The 27528-nt window shown below is 47.3% G+C and overlaps 1 protein-coding gene across 1 annotated transcript in view; it reads left to right on the top strand.

The window, feature by feature from the left end:
* The window catches only part of PARP1 (poly(ADP-ribose) polymerase 1), a 48097-nt gene extending 22528 nt beyond the window's left edge, over nucleotides 1–25569 (top strand). Inside the window, exons 6-23 of the mRNA XM_003814928.5 lie at nucleotides 265–381; nucleotides 1027–1203; nucleotides 3524–3671; nucleotides 5497–5637; nucleotides 6526–6768; nucleotides 7050–7118; nucleotides 7417–7549; nucleotides 9399–9594; nucleotides 12341–12469; nucleotides 16175–16258; nucleotides 18373–18495; nucleotides 19086–19214; nucleotides 20640–20738; nucleotides 21514–21666; nucleotides 22598–22725; nucleotides 23503–23564; nucleotides 24571–24685; nucleotides 25031–25569. Of these exons, the coding sequence (XP_003814976.1) occupies nucleotides 265–381; nucleotides 1027–1203; nucleotides 3524–3671; nucleotides 5497–5637; nucleotides 6526–6768; nucleotides 7050–7118; nucleotides 7417–7549; nucleotides 9399–9594; nucleotides 12341–12469; nucleotides 16175–16258; nucleotides 18373–18495; nucleotides 19086–19214; nucleotides 20640–20738; nucleotides 21514–21666; nucleotides 22598–22725; nucleotides 23503–23564; nucleotides 24571–24685; nucleotides 25031–25112 (2328 nt within the window). The 3' untranslated portion in view covers nucleotides 25113–25569. The remainder of the gene's footprint in view (nucleotides 1–264; nucleotides 382–1026; nucleotides 1204–3523; nucleotides 3672–5496; nucleotides 5638–6525; nucleotides 6769–7049; nucleotides 7119–7416; nucleotides 7550–9398; nucleotides 9595–12340; nucleotides 12470–16174; nucleotides 16259–18372; nucleotides 18496–19085; nucleotides 19215–20639; nucleotides 20739–21513; nucleotides 21667–22597; nucleotides 22726–23502; nucleotides 23565–24570; nucleotides 24686–25030) is intronic.
* The last annotated feature ends 1959 nt before the right edge of the window (nucleotides 25570–27528 follow it).

The following is a 27528-nucleotide window of genomic DNA, read 5'->3' on the forward strand; positions in this document are numbered from 1 at the left end:
CTTGGTGCAGTCTCCCCCACACCCTTAGGGCTTCCTCATCACCTTCCACAGTATTCTCTCAGAGACCACACAGCAGGTTTAATTTGGTGTCCACAGGAGCATGACTGGGAGTCAAATCCTGTGCTAATCACCCAGATTTGCAGGGGCGGCTCGCTGGTGCACAAGGGTATATAACTGGAGGCTCAGCATGACCAGGGCTCCTCCTCCAGTTGGATTCTTCCTTTGAAAAGAGCTAGCCTCTCAGCCACTGGGTCTTGTCCATAGGCTCAGAACGACCTGATCTGGAACATCAAGGACGAGCTAAAGAAAGTGTGTTCAACTAATGACCTGAAGGAGCTACTCATCTTCAACAAGCAGCAAGTGCCTTCTGGGGAGTCGGCGGTGAGCTGCCTTTGTGTTAAGTGGGACACGCATGTGAGGCCGACCCCGTCGTTGTGGAGTGACTGTCCCAATGGAGTGTGGGAGGCCCTCCGTGTGAACACCTGCTGGTATTAATTGCAAGGAGTATAAATCGTGGTTGTGTTGCACGGTCATCACCACCATCGTGGTCACCATTTTTCCGGGGTGGATGGGGCCGGCATTCACACGCCCCACCAGACATCTTCCACATGTTAGTGCTTGCTCTAGAGTGCCAGGCCTGTGAAGAGAGGAGAGCCCCCTCCTGAGGGGTGGCATGATGGTTTCCCATCAGTGTCCCCAGCTGGCCCTTCTCTGCTGTCATTCTTGGGAGTTGGCTTGGCACTGTACCTTCTGCAATGCCAGTGGTTGCTTTCCCTTCATTTCTAAATCACTGAGGGATGGGGGCGCTGCAGGAACACTTGGAAATAAGGTCTCCTACAAGAATCCAAGCTCCATTGTAAACCAAGGAGGGGTGGGGTGTTAAGAGCCCCATAGCAAGCCCACAGCAAGAAGCCTCTCTTCTTTGTAGTGAGTGGAATCTGTGCAAGTTCCTCCATCCCACATTAGTAAGTGTCCTTTTTTGTAGTCCCGCATTTGCCCTCTGACGTGTTTCTCCACTGGCTGCAGATCTTGGACCGAGTAGCCGATGGCATGATGTTCGGTGCCCTCCTTCCCTGCGAGGAATGCTCGGGTCAGCTGGTCTTCAAGAGCGATGCTTATTACTGCACTGGGGACGTCACTGCCTGGACCAAGTGTATGGTCAAGACACAGACACCCAACCGGAAGGAGTGGGTAACCCCAAAGGTAAGGGGTAGGGGAAGATCCTGGGATCTGTTGGGAGAAAAACCTGGCCCCACTTTCTGCGCTTGTTTATACTTCAGGTCCCTGAGATTGCAGGGCCATGTTCCTCAGACTTCTTTACAGCTGTGTCATCCTGTTTACCAGAATATAAAATTATATGTTTGCAAACTACGCAAATGTAGAACCAAAGCTCCTCTAAGTATGGAGTAGAGGTCCATTTGGTGTAAAATGTTGCTTGCAAAGACCATGAATAGTTTTTATCTATTGAATGCCTCCTATGTGCCAGGCACAGTTCTAGGCTTGAGGGACATATGGTGAAGAAATGGATAGTAATTCCTGCTTTCTGACACAAGGTTTTTTCAAGGACATTTCCTTGCCTTAGTGCTAGCAGGAGAATTGGATCCAGGGTTCACATATCTCCTAGTATCGCACGTTCTCTCTTTTTTTAATGGAACTGCTTATGGAATTCTCAACGCAAAATACCTCCATGGGGAGCCTCCTTTGGAGCCGGCTGGTGGGGTTCTAGCAGTATCTTTGTGGGGCTGGCTGCTCCGAGGCCTTTGCCTGTGCTCCCTCAGACTCAGCAGGATCCAGGCCCAGCAGCCTGGGTAGGTGCAGAGCTCTGCCACTCACCAAGCTGCTTCCCTCGCTGTTGCACTTGGAACAGCGGCACACAGTACACACTCAGGAATCGTTACCTGAGTAATAATCGACATTACTCGCTCTGCACCTACAACTGAACTCCATTTCCACTGGCCCCTGGCTCACCTGTTCACTGCCATGATTGCATGATCCCTCCTAATTTTCTCTCTGTGCGTTTGAGTGCTTCCTCTAAAATAAATCTGACCTTGTCACTTCCCCCACCCTTAAAATCTTAGACTGATTCCCCGATTTTTCTGGGTATGCAAATCTTACAGACCCTTACGTGGTATTTGTATTTCTTTTACTATATTTGATGGGGAAATAGTAAGATGGCAATAAGCAATGTGCCATTCCTTGTATTTTATATATCAATTGTAGAGCATCTATATACATTTTTAAAGGTTATGTGCATGTGTGAGACAAGTTTTCGGTCTGGCAGTGCTTGCTGCCCAGGCAGTGACACTGTTGCCCCCAGGCACTTGTCCCACAGAATCAAGGCCAGCTCCGTAGCTTGTCCTCAGAGCCCTCTGTGATGCGGCTTTGCTGGCCTTCTGCAGCCTTTTTCTGCCACCCTTTTCTTCCTTCTCACATACCCCTCTCCCCACCCCACCGCCAGTCTTGCTCATTCTTTTTAGGAGTACCTAGCAATAGGGCGCCTAGCCAGGGCACCCCGCATGCCACCGTGTGCTACTCAGATGGCTGTGCTTAGGCAGTCCCCTGTGTTTTCAGCTCCCAGTGGGCTTAGCAGATCACTGCCTCCAAGTGCATGCTAGCATCCCCTGTCTCACATTACCTTGGCACACCTCTGGCATAGCTTAGCTCCTTTGTTAAAGTTCACCTTCCTATAGCTGATGCTCAGTCACGAATGAGATACTTTCTGAAGAGCAGAAACTGTCTTTTTAACCAGACTATGGTTGGTAGCACATATTAGGTGGTCTGTGTGTGTTGGAAGCAATCTGTGACCTCTTGTATCTAACTGACACCCTGAACACAGGCATAGCTGGAAAGGGCAGTTTCTTGATTGGATGAAGACCTGGGAGCACAGTGTCTTTCCCTGAGCTTCATGTATTTGGTACTTATTGAGTGACCATTTAGAGCAAGGCCCCTTGTAAATCAGTCAGAGTGAAGAGTGAATTGTGCTGATGGAAGAATTTATAGTGAATACCATAGGGCTCTCTGCATTCATTTTTCCTTCTTCTAAAAAGGAAAGCAAATACTGTGATTTCCTTTTGGGTAATAATCTCCCAGTGTGTATATAGTATTCGGGCTCTTGGAGTTCTGGAGTAGGCATGTGATCCCACAGAGGCCTATTAACTCTCGAAGGGAGCAACTCAAGAATGAGGCCAGGGAGATTGTAGTCATACAGCAGTTCCAGTGGTGGTTCCCTGACCGAATTGGCCACTGGTTTCTGTTTTTGTTTTTTTTAGGGAAAGATTTTTCTCTTAAAGCAGCCACAATATTAGCCCTATTATAAATGTAAAAGTACCAGAAATAAGTACTGTAGCAGCAATAATACTGTCTTTCATCCTTAAAGCCTCACATTTTTCTATTTTTTGTTACTCTTTATTGTAAGAAGAAAAAAAGAGATTATTTAATTTGGACAAGCCAAATCCTCTTTGGTCTATGGGGTGGTTACCTCAAGGGAGAGCTGGCTTCTTAACTAAAACTTAATATTTTTTAGGAATTCCGAGAAATCTCTTACCTCAAGAAATTGAAGGTTAAAAAGCAGGACCGTATATTCCCCCCAGAAACCAGCGCCTCCGTGGCGGCCACGCCTCCGCCCTCCACAGCCTCGGCTCCTGCTGCTGTGAACTCCTCTGCTTCAGCAGGTACAGCATTTGGGACCCCGGTCTTAGAGCTGCTTTGCAGGAATTGTTTGCCCACTACTTGCTGGTGGTGTGGAGCTGGTGAAGAAAGTATCCGTCAAGAGTCTCTCTTTGCTGACCCCACCATGGGGAAGCCTTGCCCTGCAGGGGATAGGCCTCTTCTCTTGGCTTGTTACACCCCTGACCACAGCAAGGTGGGAGAGTGTTAAGAACATAGCATAGGCTGGGAGCAGTGACTCACACCTGTAATCCCAGCACTTTAGGAAGCTGAGGCAAAAGAATTGCTGAGGCCAGGAGTTGGAGACCAACCTGGGCAATGTAGCGAGACCCCATCTCTACAAAAATGTTTAAAATTAATCCGAGTATGTTCCTTTAGCCCTAGATACTCAAGAGGCTGAGGTGGAGGATCCCTTGAGCCTGGGAGGTCAAGGCTGCACTGAGCTATGATCACGCTACTGCACACCAGCTTGGGCGACGGAGTGATACCCTATCTCTAAAAATAAAATAAACATTGTAAAAGAACAAGCAACTCTTACTCTGGGAGGCTAGGAGAGGGGCTCCTAAGAAAGGCTAGGTCGACAGCCTTACCTGGAGTTGGGCGCAGGGTCTCCTGCCTGACTGCACTGCAGAGGAGCATCCCAGGCCTCACTCTCCAGGCCTCCCTGCGCCCACCAGTCATCCGGGCCCTGGTGTGATGCTCAGGTCTCTGTTGTATGCAGAGGGAGTTACTAATCAGCACTAGTGAGAAATGCCCCAAGCCAACCAAGACAGTGAGAGCAATGTATTTTTTTGGCAGGAGAAGTGACCCGCTGCTTATTTACTCAGAGACGTGGCATAGTCTGTTGGTGAAGGTCACAGTTTGGTGGGTGGAGGATGAGGGTTCCTTCCTTGAACATAAACCTGTTATTGACTTCCTTTTCATATCCTGAGAGGGGACCAGTGGTCACTGCAGTGTGTGCTGGTGGTCATCCCAAGTCCACTGTGCTGCTGGCAGCCTGGGTCCAGGTGCCCACATGAAGGGCCAGTTGGGGGCTGGCATTCTGACCCCTCCATGGAGTGTTCCCTCCTCTGCTTTCCCCTGACTTGCAGTTCAGCATGAGTCAATAATTTTGTTCTCTGGAGACCTCAGCAGTTTCAGTTAAACTGTCAGTGTTTCCTAGTTGTTTGCCCTCACAGGGAAGGCAGGAAGGACTTTTCCTTGCAGCACCTCCAGTTCTGGAAGGGTGTCACCTGCACTGTGTTGTTTGCTGTGAACAGAAGGCACACCCCTGTCTAGGCCTTTCTGGCCTGGGTCAGTGCACACCAGGCTGCTGCTTTTCTCCTAGAATCAGTTAGCTCAGCTCCGTGTGATTGTGCTGGCCACTGCTTTGAGGGACTATCATGGACATGTCTCATTTTAAAATGGGGTTAATTCATAAGAATTGCAGTTTGTTTGGGAGAATAACAGAAGGAATTGGGGGTTCATGTGACCTTACCCCTCTTCCCATCCGACTCCAGCCTCCTGGTCCCTCGTCCACAGATGCAGCCTTCCTAGCCTGACCTTGGCGCGGACCTAGGGTAACCCACAGCTGCCTGGCTCACGCCGCAAGGCTGGGCTGGCCATGGAGTGGCATTCTGTGGCTTGCTCCCTGCCCAGTCCTTTCTGTGCTGAGGGACATCTGTAGGTACTCAGGTGGCAGCTTGCTGTCCTGTCCTGTTTTCTCGCGAGTGTATTTTCATAGGCTTTTCCCAGGAGCTCGCTGCTTGGCTCACCTGCTCCTCCACCTCCCCTTACTGGGGAGCAGCACCAGAGCTGGCCTTGCTGAATGATTCTCTCCTTTCATCCCAGATAAGCCATTATCCAACATGAAGATCCTGACTCTCGGGAAGCTGTCCCGGAACAAGGATGAAGTGAAGGCCATGATTGAGAAACTCGGGGGGAAGTTGACGGGGACGGCCAACAAGGCTTCCCTGTGCATCAGCACCAAAAGTGAGTTGAATCTGAATTTGTGCAACAGGGACAGTGCTTCTGTATCTTATGATTGTGATGACGAGTCAGTGAGGAAGAGTCGAACACAGCGCTGAAAAACTGGATCTTAACATCATCATCGCTGTGGTTCTTTATGAAGGGAAACCAGTATTTGCTCTCAGTGTTGCTGCTTTGTACTGTAGATTCATGCGCGTTGCATGTTCTCAACTAAAGACGGTAAGCTCCTATAGGTTGAGTCTCCCTAGTCCTGAAGTCCAAACAAATTGCCTCAAAATTCAACACTTTTTGAGTGACAACATGATGCTCAAAGGAAATGTTCATTGGAGCATTTCAGATTTCAGAGTTTTGGATTAGATGCTCAGTCAGTAAATATGAAGCAAGTATTTTAAGGTCTGAAAGGTTTCTGGTCTCAAGCATCTCGGATAAGGGAAGCTGCTCAACCTGTATTCTCATCACTTCGCACTGCTCTGTAAGATGTGCATAGATATCTGCCAAAACAGAAGTTCACGGTTCAAGTATGTTTGGAAAAGGTAGGGTAAAACAAAGCTAAACAGGTTTCTGTGTGGGTTTATTATGCTGATTACCACTGTAGGTCTTCAGGAACCAGAGAAATAGAATACAGGATTTCCCATACATATTTGACATCAGGGTGTTTTTTCTTTGGAGTGTCTGTTAACATCGTGCTGTAGAATGGTTTGGAGAAGGCTGCCCTGGCTCGTCATACCTTAGAAAAGGGGGAATGTTGCTGATAAAAACACTCTTGGGAGCATTAGACTTGGAAGCAAAGGAGAGCTGTGAATGCTGAGGGTTTGGAAGTACACACTAAATATAACTATAGTAATTTGAGGTTTCAGTTTTGTTGGTTTTTTTTCCTTTCAATTTGAACAGAGGAGGTGGAAAAGATGAATAAGAAGATGGAGGAAGTAAAGGAAGCCAACATCCGAGTTGTGTCTGAGGACTTCCTCCAGGACGTCTCTGCCTCCACCAAGAGCCTTCAGGAGTTGTTCTTAGCGCACATCTTGTCCCCTTGGGGGGCAGAGGTGAAGGCAGAGCCTGTTGAAGTTGTGGCCCCAAGAGGGAAGTCAGGGGCTGCGCTCTCCAAAAAAAGCAAGGGCCAGGTCAAGGAGGAAGGTGAGGGCCCCAAGCTGCCCCCTCCAGGGCCAAAAGCCAGGGACATTGGTGGCCAGGTTGTTGTGCACGGAACCTCTCCCTTTGTGTCCCTGACATGGCCTGTTGAGTGCTGCAGAGCAGGACACAGAATGGCAGGTGCTTTGGGGGTGGCGGGAGGAGTGTGTATATAGATGCCGAGTTGACAGATGATGGGAATGAGAACAACTCATTTGCCTTCTACCTTCCCCTTACTTTTTAGTTACATTTAACTTCATGTTTACATTTTTCTGTTCCCTTCCAAGGTATCAACAAATCTGAAAAGAGAATGAAATTAACTCTTAAAGGAGGAGCAGCTGTGGATCCTGATTCTGGTAAGCAAACAGGACTGCCAGCCAAGTGGGCTGTGCCGCCCCCCAACCCCCAGCTGACTAGGAGCACACATCCGAATGCCTGCAGCATACCTGGGGCAGTGTGGTCGTGCCTTTGTCCTCACTCAGGCCTCCTTCACCAACTCCCCCAGTCCTAAGAACACACATTTGTGGGGAGCCTCCCGAGGGTGGTGGTAGTGTATCCAAGAGGCGTGAACCTCAGGCCTGCAGATCCCTTCTCCGTGAGAGCGCTAGCGCCTCAAAAGGAGAGAAAACTGTAGGTGCTTTTCCTCCGGGACAGGACTGGAACACTCTGCGCATGTCCTGGAGAAAGGCGGGAAGGTCTTCAGTGCCACCCTTGGCCTGGTGGACATCGTTAAAGGAACCAACTCCTATTACAAGCTGCAGCTTCTGGAGGACGACAAGGAAAACAGGTGAGTTCTGCAGGTGTAGCCTGGTTGTGCAGAGACATGGGCCCGTCCTGCATTGGTTAGTGCTGTGCCATCAGCCTTGTGAAACCCGTTAGGCCCAGTGCCTGGGGAATGAAATCTAATCACAGAGATCAAAAACAAATTATAAGGCCTTTGCTTAAAGGGGAGAAAGAAGCCACTTACTAACCAGTAGCGTTGCTGTCCTTGTACAGTTGTCCCAAGGTATGGTTTCACGTATTCTTCTGCTGGCTTTTCTTTTTGTTTGGTGTTTTGTTTTTTGTTGTTGTTTTGCAACTATTTGTTTTGTTTTTTGAAATAGTCTCGCTCTGTTACCCAGGCTGGAGTGCAGTGGCGTAATCACAGCTCAGCGGAGCCTTGACCTCCCAGGCTCAAGCAATCCTCCCACCTCAGCCTCCTGAGTAACTGGGACTATAGGTGCGCACCACCATGCCTTATTTTTTATGGAGACAGGGGCCTCGCTGTGTTGCTCAGACTGGTCTCAAACTCCTGGACTCAAGTGATCCTCCCGCCTCAGCCTCTCAAGGTGCTGGGATTACAGGCATGAATGAGCCTCTGCACCCAGCCCCAGCTGGCTTTTCTGTCAGCTACTTGAATCAAGATTTTCTGATTTTACATATGTTTTAAAACTTTGAAGCAAATAAAGGTTGGCAAGCGTTGAACTTACTCTTTAATGTTCAAACTCCCTAGTAACTAAAGAGGTTGGATTTGCCTTTTTTTTTTTTTTAACATGGTGAGACAGGCAAGGTTGGAGTCTGGATGGTGGGGTACAGCAGCTGGGAGGTGGTGAGAGGGTGGGCTGGCTTTTGTCCTTATGTTTCTAGGCAGAGTGGTCCTTATCTAGTGAGTTCATTGCCCCTCAGTACAGCCACCACAAAATAGGATTTATGTGTCAGTGTAAAGGCATGTGGAAGGAACTCTTACTAAATTCTAACGTTGATTGTGGATGTGGACATTTTTCTGGTGGCTTAGATTTCCTGATGTTAAGTGAAAGGGTGGTGTAGGCTGTTAGGGTCAGAAAAAACTTTCGACGTAGATCAAGGTAGTGCTTCTCAAAAATTTTCACAGGAAAAACCAAGCAGAGAATGAATTTTTATACCCCTGTTCAGTAGCCCAGAGAATGGCCAGGGAGTCCCAAATTTTCTTTGAAATCTGTGGTTCCGTCTTTTAAATGTACACACATCTTGTATGTGGGTTTATGATATATATATATATATATTTATTATGAAATGATAATTAAGTTTTGCATTACCTCTGCTTTGAGTTAATCAAAAATTAGCTCATCCAAAGCTGAGCAGCACAGCAGCTGGGTATGTGTGATGTGTACCCTCAATTGAGATGGAATTTGAACATGACAGCCTGCATCTCTAGGTCACTGGACCTGAGGAGCCATTGCCACTGCCCCCCTCATTTCATCATGTCTTGGCCGTGGATCTGAGTTGAAAGTTTCATTATTTTTAGGGTACAGCTATAAGGGTTGACTCCTTGAACACATGACTTCCAGATAGTACTTTGTATTTCTTTGGGGAGAGGACTAGAATCATTTTTATGCAAAGGTCTACAGACTCCAGGATTCAGTCCTCAGGCTTGGCTGCCAGAACCAAGTTTAAACTATTCTTTGGCATTTTTTGTAGTCAATATGATTTGAAAGTTTAATGAGAAGTAAAATAAAGACCCTTTATTGTTATAGCAGTTCTGTTTGTTCTGTTAATCACCATCCTTTTGGGGTGTGTAAAATTCTTCCCCACCTGAATGTAATGGCAGGAAAGGGGAACTCCTGAAATGGGACAGCTGACCCACACATGTGTATCTGACACCCTCCTTCCCACTGCAGGTATTGGATATTCAGGTCCTGGGGCCGTGTGGGTACGGTGATCGGTAGCAACAAACTGGAACAGATGCCGTCCAAGGAGGATGCCATTGAGCACTTCATGAAATTATATGAAGAAAAAACCGGGAACGCTTGGCACTCCAAAAATTTCACGAAATATCCCAAAAAGTTCTACCCCCTGGAGATTGACTATGGCCAGGTAACCACATAATGCCCTTACACTGTCTGCTTCTAGGAAAAGGAAGGGACACCTTATTCTAGAAAATCCACATCGTGGATCAGATGGCATCATAGTAAACATACTACCAAATGTTGAAAGGAGAATAATAGTCCTTCACAAATTCTCCCCCAAAAATAGAAGAAAATACTTCCCAGCTCATTGCATGAAGGCCAGTACCACCCTGATACCAGAGCCAAAGCAGCACAGGAGAACTACAGAGCAGTTTCCTGTGAATAGACATGCAGAAACCCTATGAATAGAAATACAAAATCCTGACAAACTGAATCCAGCAGCATAGACGGATCTATACACCACTCCCAAGTGGGATTTATCCCAGGAATGTAAGGTTGGTTCGACATTTAAAAATCAATGTAATATATGAATAGAATGAAGGACAAACCACATGATCATCTCAGTAGATGGCAGAAAAAGCATTTAATACAGTCAACACCTTGAAGTATGAGATAGAGCTTAAATGAGAATTGTGGTAGCATCTTTGAGATATCGAGGAGGAACAGTCTTTTCAGTTACTCCTGAAACAATAGGACGTAATTCAGAGATTCCAGATAAGGCTTTTTATCTGAACCCATGGTCACCCTTGATCATGTGACTGGTCTGTCATGACAGAATTATAGTAACTTGACCTGCTCTGCTAGGTCACACTTTATTAGTCCCAAATTATTTCCTAGTGCTATCTCTGTAGTTTTGGGCGTCTCCTTACATCTGTTAGCACACAGCATTCATTTGTCTATTGGTTGACATTTTTAACTTTTCTGTTTTGTCTTTTTTCTTTGCAAAATGCTTGCCTTTTTAAAAATGAAAATTTATCGCTTTTTTAATCAGATAAAAGAAAACATTTATTTTACAAAAAGATCTGTAGGTGAGTAGAGATTTTAATTCTAAATCTTTGAGGCCTAGCATGTCTCATAGGGGGAATTCTTTAGTTTACAGAGGGCCTCATGAACTCTCCATATTAAAAATAGGATTTACATCTTGCTTATACAATGATGAGGCTCAGACAGTAGACTTTCAGGACAGATTTGGCCTGACTCGGTAGCGCCCCTTACTGAGTTAAATATTTTAAAAATTTTTGAGAAATAGTAATACTAAGGCACAAAAAACTAAGATTGCCCGGAATTAACCACAGTTAAAGTAATGGTAGATATCTTTTTAAGTCAGCTTTCACTGCATATGTACGTTTCCCACCACCATATGTACCATGTTACAACCATCTGCTTTTTGCCCTAATGTACCAGGAGCATTTCCTTATGTCTTCTAGAGCAGTGCTGTCCAATAGAATTGTAATTCAAGCCATTTCAATACATTTAAAGTTTTTTACAGCCGCATTTTAAAAAGCAAGAAGCCAATGGAATTAATCTTGGTATTCTTTAACCCCATATATCCAAAATATTCTAATTTCAACAGCTGATCAATACCAACAAAATTATTAATGAGAAAATTTCCCTTTTAGTTTTTTCTCTACTAAGTCTTTGAAATCTGGTGTATATTTTGCACCTACAGCACACCTCAGTTTGGCCAGTGGCGACTGTATTGGCCACTGGCTGCACCAATCCAGAGTATTATTTAAGGCTGCATTGAATCCCATCCTGTGCGTGGGCTGGATTTCATCATTAATCAGAACAGCTTCCTGCCTCCTGTTAGTCATTTAGATTGATTCTGGGCATTTACTATAATGATGCTGATATACATTTAAATATTTGTGTGCCTCTGTGATTGTTGTCATTACAAGTAGTTACTGGGTCGTAAGGTAGATGCACTTAAATAAGGGTTTTGAACACATAGATACTTTGCCCTCCAATGAAGTTATACCCAGAAGATAACAGAGTACATTTAAGATGGTGTTTCAACACTGAGAGTAGGTCTACTATGAAGGTGACAGCAGCAGCCATGAACACTGACAACACAAGTTAGCTCTTGGGTAAGCCAGTCTGGTTCCAGGTTCAAAGCCCAATGCCAATTCCCTTCACTCCAAATACCAAATTCCGTTTTAGTTGCTAGGGACACTGTGCTGGACAGAGCACAGTCTATGCCCTCATACAGTTCAAGTCTAAAGAGTTAAAGCAGTTTCAGTACAGTGTGATCTTGATATAACCTGGGTTCTTCAGACAGTGGGGGGTGGAGTCCGTCTATTAGGCAGTGTAGGAAGAGGACGGACAGCTAATGCTACGATGTGCTTTAACACTGTCAGGCTGGCTGGCAGCGCATGGGACTGGTTGCTTGGTACTTTGGGAATTTAGAGAAGGCTATATAAACTTAGTCTTGCAACTGGCCCTTGTGTGAGGAAGTGTAAGAGAAAAGAGAAAGAATTTGTCCATCAGTTTCATGTCCCATTGCTCCAAAGTTTGCTTCTACAGCTGCCGAGCACTTCCAGGTTGGGCATGAGTGGGCACTAGGCAGGTTCCCAGGCAGGGACCAGCAACCCCAGGGTGGGTCAGCCCATGCAGATGCTGCAGTGGCAATTAGAATAAGAATCTGGAGCAGCCAAGAGAACTTCAGGGCAGGCACAGGAAGAGTCTGACCCATGTGCAGCATCAGGCACACTCATCCTGGCCACTGTTTTCCACACTTTTTTGATTAACACTCAGCTTTTTTTGCTGGTGGCACTCTAGCCTGTGTCCTTTGTCTGCAGTCCAGCCCCACAGACGCAGATAACTTGCTTGAGTTGTTGATTTGGGTCTCTTAGCAATGTGCTTTTTTCCTGAAGGATGAAGAGGCAGTGAAGAAGCTGACAGTAAATCCTGGCACCAAGTCCAAGCTCCCCAAGCCAGTTCAGGACCTCATCAAGATGATCTTTGATGTGGAAAGTATGAAGAAAGCCATGGTGGAGTATGAGGTTATTGCGCTTTATCATTTTATCTGTGAGCATTTGCTGTGGATGATTATTTGCTGAGCTAGTGAAGAGCTGTCTGCCTGTTCTTGTTTCTGTTTCAAAAACAATACATTGGCTGTCAGCTTCTTGTACCTGTCCTTCAATCTTAAATTGTGTGAGTGTTGGGGCCTGGAGTGGTTGCACTTTTGTGGAGGTTGTTTGATTTGCAGTGAAGCATGTGTTGTCTTGGAGAGAGTTGTTCCCTGGTCCCTAGTCCCCTTTGTACTTTTTTTTTGAGACAGAGTCTCACCATGTTGTTGCCCAAGCTGGTCTCCAACTGCTGAGCTCAAGTGATCCACCCACCTTGGTCTCCCCAAATGCTAGGAATATAGGTGTGAGCCACCGTGCCCGGCCCACCCTTTGTATTTTTCCCCTTCTTCATGCTGTGGCAAGGTGTATTAGCCATGCTTCCTTTGTGGCCCAACCAACCAACCAACTGGAGTTACCATGGGAAGTGCAAGACAGCCCACTTAGAGTAAAAGAAAATTGCTGTGACGCTTGATTCGTAAGATAAAATTCATACCAGTTTTTAAAAGGTTGGCAGTGGGGTAGGGGTGGTGGTTGTTGGATTAGTCATGCTTCTGTCCAGGGCAGAATGGCAGAGACTACAGGCAGAGGCTCCGTGTTTCCTGTCTGTCCTCCTCCTCATCTCCGCTCTCCGCCCGGGAGATGAGTGCAAAAGGGCGGCCCCCTTGTTCTTGCTGCTCCTAGCATCAGAGCTCTTAAGTACTGACCCTGGGGGCCTTCAGAGCAGAGATGGTCCCACCTGGCCAGCAAACACCCTCTCCTCTCTACCCTAGCTGCTGAACCCAGAAGCTTCAGGCTGCTCTGAAAAACAAGCAGCTGTGATGCATTTGGTTATTCCCTTTGTTCTAGGCTCCTAGGAACCAGTGGAGGTTGAGAGTCTCAGATCAGCCTTAAGCATTCCACCCTTCTCCATGGGGTTGCTCCCTTCACGCTCACGTTCTGCTGTCTTCCCAAGTCCTTCCTCCTAGAACCTCCTGGCCTGCCTTAGAGCTGGGAGGACAGGGGGTCAAAACTGGGCAGTATAAACCACTGGCAGCCTAAGCCCCATGGACATCAGGGCCAACCCAGTATCTCCCTGCCAAGAGCTCAGCCTGGCAGGAATGCTCATGCCTGTGCTGTTGTAGAGTGGAGTGTTGAGTTACATCCTCTAACGGGTTTAAAAAATGGCCAGGGCTTGTTCGCTGTGCTTGTTGAAATCGCTGTGTAATCTGACTTTTGTTTATGAGGTCACTAGTGTGAACAACTTATGGGTGGGCTCACTGAGAATGAGGGACGGAGGTGGAGGGAAAGGTTGAGAGGTGCTACGGTAAGGAAGAAGAGGGGCTCGTTTCATTCACGTTTTGAAGTCCTGAACATCATTTCCAGTCTCCCACACCTTGGTCTATCTGTGATTCATAGAAGTTCTCAGCTATTCTCAAACCCAAGTCCTTTCCTGTGAAATGTTGTTTTTGTTGTTGTTTTGTGTTTGGTTTGGTTTAGTTTGGTTTGAGACGGAGTTTCACTCTCTTCGCCTGGGCTGGAGTGCAGTGCACGATCTCGGCTCATTGTAACCTGCCTCCTGGGTTCAAGCGATTCTCCTGCCTCAGCCTCCTGAATAGCTGGGACTACAGGCGTGCACCACTGTGCCTGGCTAATTGTTTTTTTATTTTTAGTAGAGATGGGGTTTCACCATTTTGGCCAGGCTGGTCTTGAACTCCTAACCTCAGGTGATCCACCTGCCTCAGCCTCCCAAAGTGCTGGGATTACAGGCATGAGCCATGGCACCCAGCCTGAAATGACATTTTAATGTTTTTCACTGGACAGGTAACTAGTGTAGCAGGAAGAAAAGGGACAGGGGCGCTGCTTGCTGAAACAAGCTAAAAGGCAGCTAGCTGGAAGTGTGTGGAAAGCGGGGTGCCCACTCCTGAGCTCAGCGGGGTCCATGTGGGATTGGGGTAACCATGTGGAGAAGTAGACACAGTGGCCCTCGGGGCTTCATCCCCAGCACCAGGGGAACCTGACTCTCCCTGTGAGGAGGGCACATCCTGAGTCCAGAAGGGAATGGGTTCCGGGCAGTCAGGACACATGGCGGGGGGCAGGGTTCCAGGCTGCAGCCCTAGGAGCCTCCTCCTGGCTGCAGCTGGGGCTTGTGGGTCCCCAGTGCCAAGGTGTTTCTCCCACTTTTCTGTTTCTCTCTCAACTGGGCAGCTGTGGAGCCACTGCTCCCAGCCCGCTGTCCAGCGCTGTGCCTGAGTTTCTTTTCCAGTAGTGAGGGCGGCCTGTGTGGATGGAGACCACCTCTTATTTTTAGTCTGTGCGTATGTTTTGAGGGGTGTACAATTAGGGAAACTAGGTATTTTCTTTTTTCTACATAAACACCAGAATTATACAGTGTGGAAAATGTCGCGCCCTTCAGAGCTCTGCCCTCACTCTGGCCATGCTCTGCCTACAGAACTTCTTTTGGGATTCCTTCTTGAGAATTGCTTTCAGAGCTGATTGAGGGTCCATACCAAAGTCACTCTGTTCTTTTATTGTACCTTGTTCTTGGCTTGAAATAGATTATCCACCTTCTTCCCCAGATGTGGCTCCGGCTACTTAATTCTTGCCAGAAATCAGATCTTCCCTTAGGATGGAGTTTGCAGTGTTGAGGGTACAGGGAAGCCCATGCCAGGGCTTGTGGATGTTATTAGAAGCTGTTGGCTCCTGGTAGATATCTGATGAGCTGTGAGCACTTTTCACATCCTTTTATTTAATTTTATCACCATAGCACTTCCATTTCTAAGATTCTTTTTCAGTTCTTTGTTCCAAGCACTGCAGGAAGTGCTGGACATGCAGACATGGAAAGGCGCAGTCGCGGCCCCCAGGGAGCTCAGAAGGGTCTATTGGCAAAGCCCCAGAGACGATGTCTCAGGATACAGAGTGTGGGGCCCATTGGTACACAGGTGTCTCCACGCGGGGGCTGAGCCAAATAGGCAGGGCTGCTCGCAAAAGGAAGTGAGTGCCTTTTAAGGAAGGTGGCCCCACTTAACAAATGGAAAATGAAGGCTGCAGATCTCATGCTTCTTCCACTGCAGCTTCTCTTGATGGCAGGCAGTTCCCAAGATATGAGCAGTAGCAATATTTGTTGGAGGTGACTGATCTGAAAGGGACAGCATTGATTTGAATGTAAGTCCGTAAGTTCAGGAGTGTGTCCTTTTTAAAAATAGTGTTCAACACTTGAAAACTCTTGGTTCTTTTCCAGCTGGGAACCCAGGGGTGCACTTAACTAACTGCCTTGGCTCTGGGACCCCAGGGAAGGCCGCTGGGTGGGGTGGTCAGCATGATTTATGAGCCCTCATCTGCACATCAGAATTGGATGGGAATTATGCCGTATCTTCGTCCAGACGTGCTGGGCTGTTTGAAACTGGGCATAGGGGCAGAGGAGACATGGTTGGCTAAGCCCAGCCGTAAAGGAAGTGAGCAAGAATCTTCAGACACACTGCCATCCCTCATGGTGGGGTGGGGCTACAGACTCTGGATTTGGGTCACTGGTGTCCTCAGGAAATCCCAGCAGGCTCCTGACTGCTCCTGTTGGGAGCCTGAGGGTGGGCTGCCTGGTCCAGCTCTCCTGCGATCACACTGCACAGTGCCCAGCTTTCAGAGCGAAATCCCCTGTCTCCTCAGATCGACCTTCAGAAGATGCCCTTGGGAAAGCTGAGCAAAAGGCAGATCCAGACCGCATACTCCATCCTCAGTGAGGTCCAGCAGGTAAGCACAGGGCCACCAGGGGCCCCCTGGAACCCTCCTCTGGCCGACTTAGGGGGTGAGACCTGGGGGTGGCAGGGGTAACATTTACTCAAGGTTAAGAAACTGGAAGTACTGAACTGCACTTCACAAGGGTTTCGATTTTTTTCAGTTCAATAAATGACAAGTGCCTGCTACTTACAAAAGTTTATCACAAAACTAATGAAGAGCAACATTTTTCAGTTGTCAGATACTTAGTAAACTGACCATAAACTTGAAGACATTGGTTACCCTCTCTGTTAAAAGTGAAGTCATCCCTCTGTATCCTCGGGGATTGGTTCCAGTACTCCCTCAGGGTCACTAAAATGCACTCATGCTCAAGTCCTAGAGTGCCCTGCAGAACCCATGGAGGAGAAAAGTTGGCCCTGCACATCTGTGGGTCTCGCATCCTGAGATTTTTTTTTTTTTTTTTTTTGGTGGGATTTTTCTTTTCTTTTTCTTTTTTGAGACAGAGTCTTGCTCTGTCCCCCAGGCTGGAGTGCAGTGGCACAATCTCAGCTCACTGCAACCTCCACCCCCAGGTTCAAGTGGTTCTCGTGCCTCAGACTCCCAAGTAGCTGGGTTGCAAGCATGGGCCACCACACCCGGCTAATTTTTTTGTATTTTTAGTAGAGGTGGGGTTTCACTATGTTGGCCAGACTGGTCTCAAACTCCTGGGTTCAAGTGATCCGCCCGCCTCAGCCTCCCAAAGTGCTGGGATTACAGGCATGAGCCACCATACCTGGCCTGAGAATAATATATTTTTTATCTGAGTTTGGTTGAATTCTCAACTGCAGAGCCCACAGGTGTAGAGAGCTAACTGTATTTATTGAAAACATCTGTGTATAAGTGGACCCGCATACTTCAAATCGATTGTTCAAGGGTCACCTGTGTTGTGGTTTTTATTTTATGTGTCCTTAAGAGTTAGGCAGAGTTTATTTTGCAGTTACTAGGAAGTCATCAAATGGAAGCCTCTTACATTCATGTTATTTCGACATTCTTTGAGCATCTTTCAAGGTCTCCCAGTCCCGGAGCCTTCCAGCTACATCCTGGAGAGGCTGGAGGGTTCCGCTTATATTTGTGGGTGGGTGCAGGCCTGGCCTATAGAAAGAAGGAAAGCACACGGGAAGCAGAAGTGGGCCCAGGCAGCGGGCTTTCTGGCTGGTGCTGGAGAAAAGGCCCTGAACCAGATCTGTCAACTTCAGTTACAGCTGGCTCTGAGCAGTGAACCTCTCTCCTTGTTCCTTACTGACTGAGAACTTACAAGGCTTTCCTCGGCCCCAGCTTCTTCCCATGCAATAGTCTTCAGGAAGAAGAGCTGGAATAGCATCCTTACCCATTGCCAGAGCCACCTGGACAGCACAGATGGAAGTTGTACAACTTGGTGAAGTCCATGTCACAGCGAGAAGCAGGCATGGGGCTTCGGACCTGCTGGGTGCCACTTCATATTCCCTTGACCTTCCTGTGGTCACCTAGGCTGTCTGCCAAATTCCTGGAATCCCAGTGGCCCTGCTCTTCCATCTCTGTGCATTTTTTGTGCACCCTTTGCATATAGAGCACCAAGTGACACTGGCAGTGAGTGTAAGGATTGCCGAGCCTTTCTGTGCCTGGCCACTTCAACCTCCAGGTACAGTAAAAACTAATTCCAATGAAGGTCAGTGGAGGCAGGGAGCCTGACTGAATTTTATAGCGATGGGCAACCTCCTCCCAACATTTTATTATGAAAATGTTTCAAACATACAAAAAGTTGAAGGAATTTTACAGCAATAGTCATTAGCCCACCACCTAGATTTTACAGTTAACATTTTGCATAGTTGTGGCGGGGTTTCAAATGTCTGTAACTACACAGTTCTTTGTACAAATGAAACTTCATGGGAGAAGCCCATCACGTGTTGAGCAGTGCTTTTAGAGGATGGGGGTCCTGCCCTGCTCTTTAACAGGAAGGTGGTCTTCTGGTCGTTTCCCATGTGTCCTGGCATGTGCACATACCACGCTACTTCTGGACCTGCTGCAGCACCCACCTGCTAGAAGAGAAAGCCTGGCCGGGGGCTTGGAGCTGCTCCCTCAGTCTTGCATTCCTTCTGTCCCCTCCTCTCCAGGCGGTGTCTCAGGGCAGCAGCGACTCTCAGATTCTGGATCTCTCAAATCGCTTTTACACCCTGATCCCCCACGACTTTGGGATGAAGAAGCCTCCGGTCCTGAACAATGCAGACAGTGTGCAGGTAGCGCAAAGGTTCAGAAGGGACTGCAGGTCTGCTGGGCTGGGGTGTGACTACCTTGCAACCGTCCCTCCCCATCATGATCCCTGAGGGCAGCACCAATGCTGGGAGGGCCACCCTCTTGCCCTTGTTTTGAAGTTGGGTTTCTACCCACATTGACGGAGGCAGAGCTGTTTTTCCTGCCCCTGTTCTACCAAATCCATTGGGGAAAGAGCTGTTGGAGAGGGACAGCCTCTCCCTCATAACAGCGTCTTCCTCCCCATTTTCCCTCCCTGCCTTTTAAGAGAGCTCCTGGCTCAGGACCCATTTGTCTAAAGTACCTTCACTGTAGGTCCCAAATGTCAGCATACATGAGAGGAAAGACAGTTCTTCCACTTCTCAACTCCCCCAGGCCACAAGGCCTTGTTAACATTCCAGAAAGTCCTTATGAGCTCTCAATATGTGCAGCAGGTAACAGGCTTGCCCTGACCAGCAGGAGGGTTTGCCCTTCACTGTGTTGGGCCTTCTCTGCATGTAGGTTTTTTCTGCCACCTGGGTGAGTCTGTCTCATGCACCATGATACCTAAGTTGGGGGCTTTCTTTTGCTCCTCCAGGCCAAGGTGGAAATGCTTGACAACCTGCTGGACATCGAGGTGGCCTACAGTCTGCTCAGGGGAGGGTCTGATGATAGCAGCAAGGACCCCATCGATGTCAACTATGAGAAGCTCAAAACTGACATTAAGGTAACAGGGTCAGGCCTTCCTCAAGCGTCTTAACCTCTCATCCTGAGAGCAGCGGTCCCAAACTTCCATGTGTGTTAGGATCTCCTGGAAAGCTTGTTAAAACACAGGCGGCTGGCGCCCAATAATTCACTTTTCTAACAAGTTCCCGGACATTGCTGCTCGTGGTCCTTTGAGAACCTTTGGGCGTTTCACATGTAGATAATGCACCTTGTTTGCAAGGCAGCCTTCCAAGCCAGCACCTCAGCTTGGCGTACAAATTGATTTTTGAGGGTCTTACCAAAAGTTCTTTTTTGTTTGTTTGTTTGTTTGTTTCCTCTCCTTAATCTAGAGAGGAGCTCTGTTTTTCTAAACTCTTGTAGCGTGAACTTTTAGAAGGCTTATTACCGGTGTCCATTTCAGAAATGGAAATGCTTGATGGCAGCTGTAATAAAAACACAATGCTTGGGTTCATTTTTCTCTGGTGCTGAAGTGGCCTGTGTTGGCACACACAGTCTCTGAACACCCCGCTTAGACCAACTAGAGGAGGGATTTTTGCCTCAGCTTCTCGATGGCCCGGTCCTTGAGCCTATCTCCACACTCATGTGCCCCATTGTCCTCAGCCCATTCCCTGCAGTGTTGCAGGGGTTTGGGTGGGCGAGAGTATGTTGAGTCTGGTACCAGGTGTTTACATCGCTAAAGAAAGAGCCTTGGCTTCTTTCCTAGGACAAAGTATAGACCTATGGGTCCAAGCAGGGTAAGACACCACATGTCATTTGTTTTGTCCCTAGAGCACCTTCCTGATGGGAAAACTGTAGGTGTGGTTCTTCGTGAAGGGATTCTTATTCTCTTTTTACAATTCTGAAGCCTTTTAATTAAAAGACAGGGAGGTAGACCAGCATTCTAGGTTTTCTGAACTTTGAATATAAATATGAAAATAAAACAACTAGTCTCCTCCGTAATACTCAGGCTTACTGAGCATAGATTACATCAGCTATTTGACAGATGCTTGTTAGGCCTGTGCTCTGAGCCAGGGATAATTTTCATTGCACATCATAGCTGTGACTTCCTCTGGCCCATTGTGTTTTAACTCATGCTGAGCTGGACTCTCTTCCAGGAGCCAATTGCTTGTTCTGGAGATGCCCTGTTCACTGACAGTGAACCCCACATTCTAGCTTCCCTGATATCCCAAAACATAGAATTTTAAGACAAAAAGGAACCCTGACATTCTCTAGCGGCCCAAGTAGATGAAGAGGTGGAGGCTTAGGGAAGTAGAGCCACTGGCCCAGGATCTGCCCAGCCCACAGGCCTGGGACACAGGCTCTCGGTCATGCCCGGCTTCCTTTGAGGAGTGTGGTGTTGAGCTATGCATTGACTGAGCCTGAGCATTCCTCCTCTGTAGCTCTCCTGGGTCTCTTTTGTGCTAATCCCAAGATTCTGTTTATCCAGGTGGTTGACAGAGATTCTGAAGAAGCCGAGATCATCAGGAAGTATGTTAAGAACACTCATGCAACCACACACAATGCGTATGACTTGGAAGTCATCGATGTAAGAATCCCTTCTTCCCCCACTTCCTTCTGTGTCCTACCAGCTCTTCCCTGCCCACTCCTCCATCCTGGGCCTGGGTAGAAAAGAGCAGTTTATTTACTTTAAATAACCCAAAGAAGTGACTCATTTGTTCAGCAGAAAAATTAGTAGTCTTTTTTTTTTTGACATGGAGTCTCACTCTATCACCCAGGCTGGAGTGCAGTGGTGCAATTCCGGCCCGCTGCAGCCTCTGCCTCCCGGGTTCAAGTGATTCTCCTGTCTCAGCCTCCAGAATAGCTGGGATTACAGGCGTGAGCCACCACACTCTGCTAATTTTTGTATTTTTAGTAGAGATAGGGATTCACTATGTTGGCCAGGCTGGTCTTGAACTCCTGACCTCAGATGATCCGCCTGCATTGGCCTCCCAAAGTGCTGGGATTATAAAATTAGCAGTCTTATACAGTAGTTTGGGGATGGCTTTTTATTCTGTTTTAAAGGACATTTCCTGTCCCCAAACCTGGTCTCAGAACATAGATTATCAGAGGTCCAAGATAAAGTTCCTCAAGTGCACATCTGCTGCACAGTAATACTAACCAGCAATGGCTGGGCGCTGCTGGGCAGGACCTGGACCTTCCATCCCAGCCTTGTGGAAAACATTTTTTACATTGCAGCAGACCTCAAGTCTTCTAGCCTTAGGGACAGCCAGTCATTTCTCCTGTATCCAGTCGTGTCTTTCAGTCAACCAGAGTAACAAATGGCTTATTTTGTCCTTCCCTTTGTTTACTACTCCAACCAGATCTTTAAGATAGAGCGTGAAGGCGAATGCCAGCGTTACAAGCCCTTTAAGCAGTTTCATAACCGAAGATTGCTGTGGCACGGGTCCAGGACCACCAACTTCGCTGGGATCCTGTCCCAGGGTCTTCGGATAGCCCCACCTGAAGCGCCCGTGGTATGTGCCTGGCCTGGCAAGGGGTGGACAACGCCTGTCTCTGCAGGTGTCTCCATAAAGAACTTTGAGTAAGAGGCCTAGTTGGTTTAGGGGGATTCTGCCAGACATCCTTTCTTTGGGCCTTCACCCTTTTATCCTCCTGACCCTAACCCTGTCAGGGGTTTCAAACACAGTTTCTGGAACAAAGGAGGCAGAGCATCCAGGCCAGGGCCTGCTGCAGATGCTAATCGGGTGTGTTGACAAGCAAAGAACAGACACGTGGCTACAGGCCAAGCTGAGTCCAGGCTTACCTCTACCACTTCCCAGCCGGGCCACCTCTGAGTGTCAGTGTCTTCAGCAGGAAGACGTAGCGATGAATGAGTAAGGCTTTACCTAGACACGAGGGATTGTGATGCCACCTGCTGGATTCTAGATGGGTCCACCTGGACAGGGCCTTCTAAGCCTCTTGTTTCACAGTTGTAGAATGAGGAGGAGAGAAGTTTAAATGACTCTCTCTGGGGCTGTGCAGTAGTGTATAACGGGCAAATGGCCTACCCTTTGTGAACCTCGTGTTTCATTTACAAAAGGGAATAAAAATACCAGCCTGAATTCCTTGGGTGTTGACAGGCGCTAGTTTAAGTAACATTGATGAGCTCATTCCGTCCTCATGGCAGCTCCATGAGATTATGTTCCCCATTTGAGAAAAGAGGCAAGTAGAGTCCAGAGAGGTTACGTAGCTTCTTGCAGCTCCTTGGCACCTGGCAGAGCTAGGATCTGACAGCCTGGCGTGTGAGCTAAAACTTTGGTATTTCCTCACCATGGGCATTGTGAGAATTAGAAGTGATGGATTGCAGCACTTAGCTGGGTGGCTTGCTCAAGTTGGCACTCAGTGAACAGCTGCTCCTAATTTCCCATCAGAAGATTCTCAGCTCTCCCTTTTCCAACCTTCCAGACAGGCTACATGTTTGGTAAAGGGATCTATTTCGCTGACATGGTCTCCAAGAGTGCCAACTACTGCCATACGTCTCAGGGAGACCCAATAGGCTTAATCCTGTTGGGAGAAGTTGCCCTTGGAAACATGTGAGTAAACCTGGCTCTGGGACTGATGGCATTTCATGGGGACAGGTGGAATGGGTTATAGGCAGAACCCCCCTTGGCTGGGAGAGTAGAAATTCCACACTGCAGTTACTGGACCCACCAATTAGGATTCTTTTAAGTAGCAGAATCCAATTCAAGTTAAGGGAACAAGGGAGATACAAGGATACTTCAGGAAATGCAAGGGCAGGAACACAGCCAGGCCTCCAGAGCTGGCAGTGTCTTCTCTCCATGGACTAGGAAGCAGAGAGATTGAGTTGCACAAAGGATGATCCCCCAGGCCACCTCCTCCACTCACCAGTGTTTCAGTTTTCTTAGACCAACCCAAATGGAACTGGAATTTTAATTCCACTTCCAGATTCTCCATAGAGAAAGATCTGATTAGTCCAGCTTGATTTGGACATCCACCCTAGTCCTGTGAACTGTAACCAAAAGCACAAGGTCATGTAAAAGGCCAGGGGTCTGGGGACTGTGGAATGTGGACGGAAACCCAGAGCTGCTGACCACCACTCCAAATAGGGCCTTGCCTTGAAAATGGCCCCATAGCAGTGATCGCTGGGCACAAACTATGTTCAGCCGCAACTGCAGTTTCAGGTTCTGGAACAGTTCCAGAAACTCAGGAGGGAGCCTGAGCGGTTAAGATGGTCTGGGTTTTGTGGACTTTTATCTCATCTCTGTATCTGATCTTATTCTCCTAATCAAACTGTTGGTTTCGAGAGCCCAGTGTGAAGGCCTCTTCTGAGACTGTCCTCTTTTGAATAGGTATGAACTGAAGCACGCTTCACATATCAGCAAGTTACCCAAGGGCAAGCACAGTGTCAAAGGTAAAGTGTTTCCAAAGCTGTTGCTACAGCCCGAGGCACCCTGGACAGCACAGAAGCGGGGGGCTTGCTGTCCTGAGAAGGCTGCCTTGTGGCTGGCTGTCAAACAGCTGGAGATTCATTTTATCTTTTCGAGGGGTATGTGTGCGTTGTTGTTGTTGTTTGGGGGGTGGTGGTGGTGGTTAATATGCTGCAACTGACCATGATTGGAGATTCATTTTATTTATTTTTGTAAAAAAAAATAGGGAAGCTCTATAGCAGGAGGTTCATTTTTAAAAACAGTTCACTCTCTGTGGCTGCAGCTGGTATCACAGATGCCACAGGAGAATCTTGGTGCAGGCACCAGTAACCAGGTGCATGGGTTTCTGCTTTAACCTAACTTGTAGCTACAGCAGTGAGGGACCTCTCGTGACATAGTAGTGCCTGGAGCATCTTGGATTGCTAGAATTTGCAGCATACGATTTAGAACCTTCCACTGCCTGGTTGAAGTGGCCGCTTTGAAATTCTATTGAGCCGAAATGTGATCCTGTAGGGAGGGTACTGCCACTGTTCTCATTAAACTCAGTGAAGGTTGATGCCCTGGGAACTTTGGTTTATTGCCTTAGTTTTATATCTGAAGAAAGATAGAGCATGTCTTTAAAATGAGCACATGAGGCTGGGTGTGGTGGATCACCTGAGGTCAGGAGTTCGAGACCATCCTGGCCAACATGGTGAAACCCTGTCTCTACTAAAATACAGAAAATTAGCTGGGTGTGGTGGCGCGCACCTGTAATCCCAGCTACTCAGGAGGCTGAGGCACGAGAATTGCTTGAATCCGGGAGGCGGAGGTTGCACTGAGCTGAAGTCACACCATTGCACTCCAGCCTGGGCGACAGTGAGACTCCATCTCAAAAAGGAAAAAAAAAAAAGAAAGACCACATGGACTCAACATCAAATAGAGCTCATCTCCCTGGAAGCTTTGCCACATCTGTTCTCACAGTTCATGTCACTTGTGACTTCTGTTTTTCAGGTTTGGGCAAAACTACCCCTGATCCTTCAGCTAACATTAGTCTGGATGGTGTAGACATTCCTCTTGGGACCGGGATTTCATCTGGTGTGAATGACACCTCTCTACTATATAACGAGTATCCTTTCTTGAGTATGCTGTGTGAGAACAAAGGGATGTTCTGGAGCTACAGAGTCACTTATGTGCTGTCAGATTACCCGGGGCAGACAAGGATTAGAGGCTGTCCTGTAGTGTGTCCCATGGTGACTGTTTCCCTTCTGTGGTCCCTCCCTGTGCATAGCCTGGCTTACAGGGTGTGAGCCTTCCCCCAGTTTCCAGAAGATGATCTCCTCTCCTCAGTCTGCCTGAAGAAGACTTAGAGTAACTTTCAGGCTGGCACTGAGCGTCCTGCCAGCCTGGGGGAGATGAGGCACATGTACCCTCTGTTGTATGGCTGTTGGCTCCTTAATAAGCTTCCCCTCAGGTACATTGTCTATGATATTGCTCAGGTAAATCTGAAGTATCTGCTGAAACTGAAATTCAATTTTAAGACCTCCCTGTGGTAATTGGGAGAGGTAGCCGAGTCACACCCAGTGGCTCTGGTATGAATTCACCCGAAGCGCTTCTGTACCAACTCACCTGGCCGCTAAGTTGCTGATGGGTAGTACCTGTACTAAACCTCCTCAGAAAGGATTTTACAGAAACGTGTTAAAGGTTTTCTCTAACTTCTCAAGTCCCTTGTTTTGTGTTGTGTCTGTGGGGAGGGGTTGTTTTGGGGTTGTTTTTGTTTTTTCTTGCCAGGTAGATAAAACTGACATAGAGAAAAGGCTGGAGAGAGATTCTGTTGCATAGACTAGTCCTGTGGAAAAAACCAAGCTTCGTTAGAATGTCTGCCTTACTGGTTTCCCCAGGGAAGGAAAAATACGCTTCCACCCTTTTTTCTAAGTGTTCGTCTTTAGTTTTGATTTTGGAAAGATGTTAAGCATTTATTTTTAGTTAAAAATAAAAACTAATTTCATACTATTTAGATTTTCTTTTTTATCTTGCACTTATTGTCCACTTTTTAGTTTTTTTGTTTGCCTCTTGTGGTGAGGGGTGTGGGAAGACCAAAGGAAGGAACGCTAACAATTTCTCATACTTAGAAACAAAAAGAGCTTTCCTTCTCCAGGAATACTGAACATGGGAGCTCTTGAAATATGTAGTATTAAAAGTTGCATTTGAAATTCTTGACTTTCTTATGGGCACTTTTGTCTTCCAAATTAAAACTCTACCGCAAGTATACTTACCCAAGGGCTAATAGTAATACTCGATTAAAAATGCAGATGCCTTCTCTATTTGTGTATTGCGTGTCTGGTCTCATTCTAACTACAGATATGGTTAATCTTCACAGTGCAAGGTCCCAAGAGACTTTGGGGGGATTGTTTCTACCCTTATCTGTGAAACCCCAGAACGTGCCAGGCAGCAAATAGCATTGCTTAATGGGAATGCCCCACCTAAGGGTGGGCCAAGCACCAGGCATAGGAGACACTTTTTTTTTTTTTTTTTGGCTTATCAGATGCACTGTGGTGATCAACTCATCCTGCTCTCTGGAGGACTGCCTTTCATACACCACATTGCCTTGTACAACTACTCTACATTTGAGAATCATACTTAAAATGTTTACGTTTCAATTGCCTGAAAGCAGGGCCAGTGTCTTATGTCACCTCTGACCTTTTACAGAAGGGGACAAGTGAGGTAGTAGCTCACACCTGTAATCCCAGTGCTTTGGGAGGCTGAGGTGGGAGGATCATTTGAGGCCAGGAGTTCAAGACCAGCACCTTTGACCTGGAGACCCTCTCCTGATCGTCCAGCAATCCAGGCTGTTCGGCTCTTGGGCTCCTGAGTATTCTGCACTCTTTACCTTTTTTTTTTATCAGCACAGAGAAAGGCAATTTACCCTCACAGTACCTGATTAAATAAGTATTTTTAGGTTGGAGTGATTACTTAGTGAGTTCCCTGTAATCAAAACTGGTTTCTTTTTTTAAGGAAGATTCACATTTCTCAATCTATTTTCCTTTCAACAGAGAGAAATTAGCACTTTATGTTTTAGTATACACATTCTGCTTTTCTCCCTTCACTTTAAAAAAATTCAAGTCCTGGCCGGGTGCAGTGGCTCACGCCTGTAATCCCAACATTTTGGGAGGCCAAGGCGGGCGGTTCACGAGGTCAGGAGATGGAGACCATCTTCGCCAACTGGTAAAATTCCATCTCTACTAAAAATACAAAAGTTAGCTAGACATGGTGGTGCGCACCTGGAATCCCAGCTACTCAGGAGGCTGAGGCAGGAGAATCGCTTGAACCCGGGAGTCAGAGGTTGCAGTGAGCTGAGATCATGTGTGGCAACAGAGCAAGACTCCGGTCTCAAAAAAAAAAAAAAATTCAAGTCCTATCTCAGGGTAGCAACTAAAATGTGAGAATTTAATTTAAAAATTAAAGCCAACCGTGAACCCGGGGTTGGAGCCTGCAGTGAGCCGAGATCGTGCCACTGCACTCCAGCCTGGGCAACACAGCGAGACTCCGTCTCAAAAAAAAAAAAAATTAAAGCCAACCTTGCATAGAAACTCGGGGTGCTCCATGAGAGAAGAGAGAGGTACAGCCCTCTGCCCCTCCTGGTGAGCTGCCCTCCTCCTGCCTTTGTGCCTGGAAGTGCCCTTGGCCAACAGTAGTTGCCCAAGGCAGTACTGGGCTCACATGTCAGAGCACACTGTTGCACACAGTGGTGCATGCATACATCTATAAAAGATGCGCTACGTACACAGTGGTGTTTTAGCCAATGTGCTAGCCAATGAATTCTGCATCGGTGGTTATCTCTCGCTACACAAGAGGTGAAGAACCATTCCTTCAAGCGTCCCAGAGCTCTAAGGCGAAGCTGCTATAGAATGATTTGCCTAGAACTTTGCCTTAGGGCAAACCTCAAGTACTGCTTTTAGGAATGAAATTTAA

The sequence above is a fragment of the Pan paniscus genome, chromosome 1 (assembly GCF_029289425.2).
Source record: "Pan paniscus chromosome 1, NHGRI_mPanPan1-v2.0_pri, whole genome shotgun sequence".
NCBI classification, from domain to species: domain Eukaryota; kingdom Metazoa; phylum Chordata; class Mammalia; order Primates; family Hominidae; genus Pan; species Pan paniscus.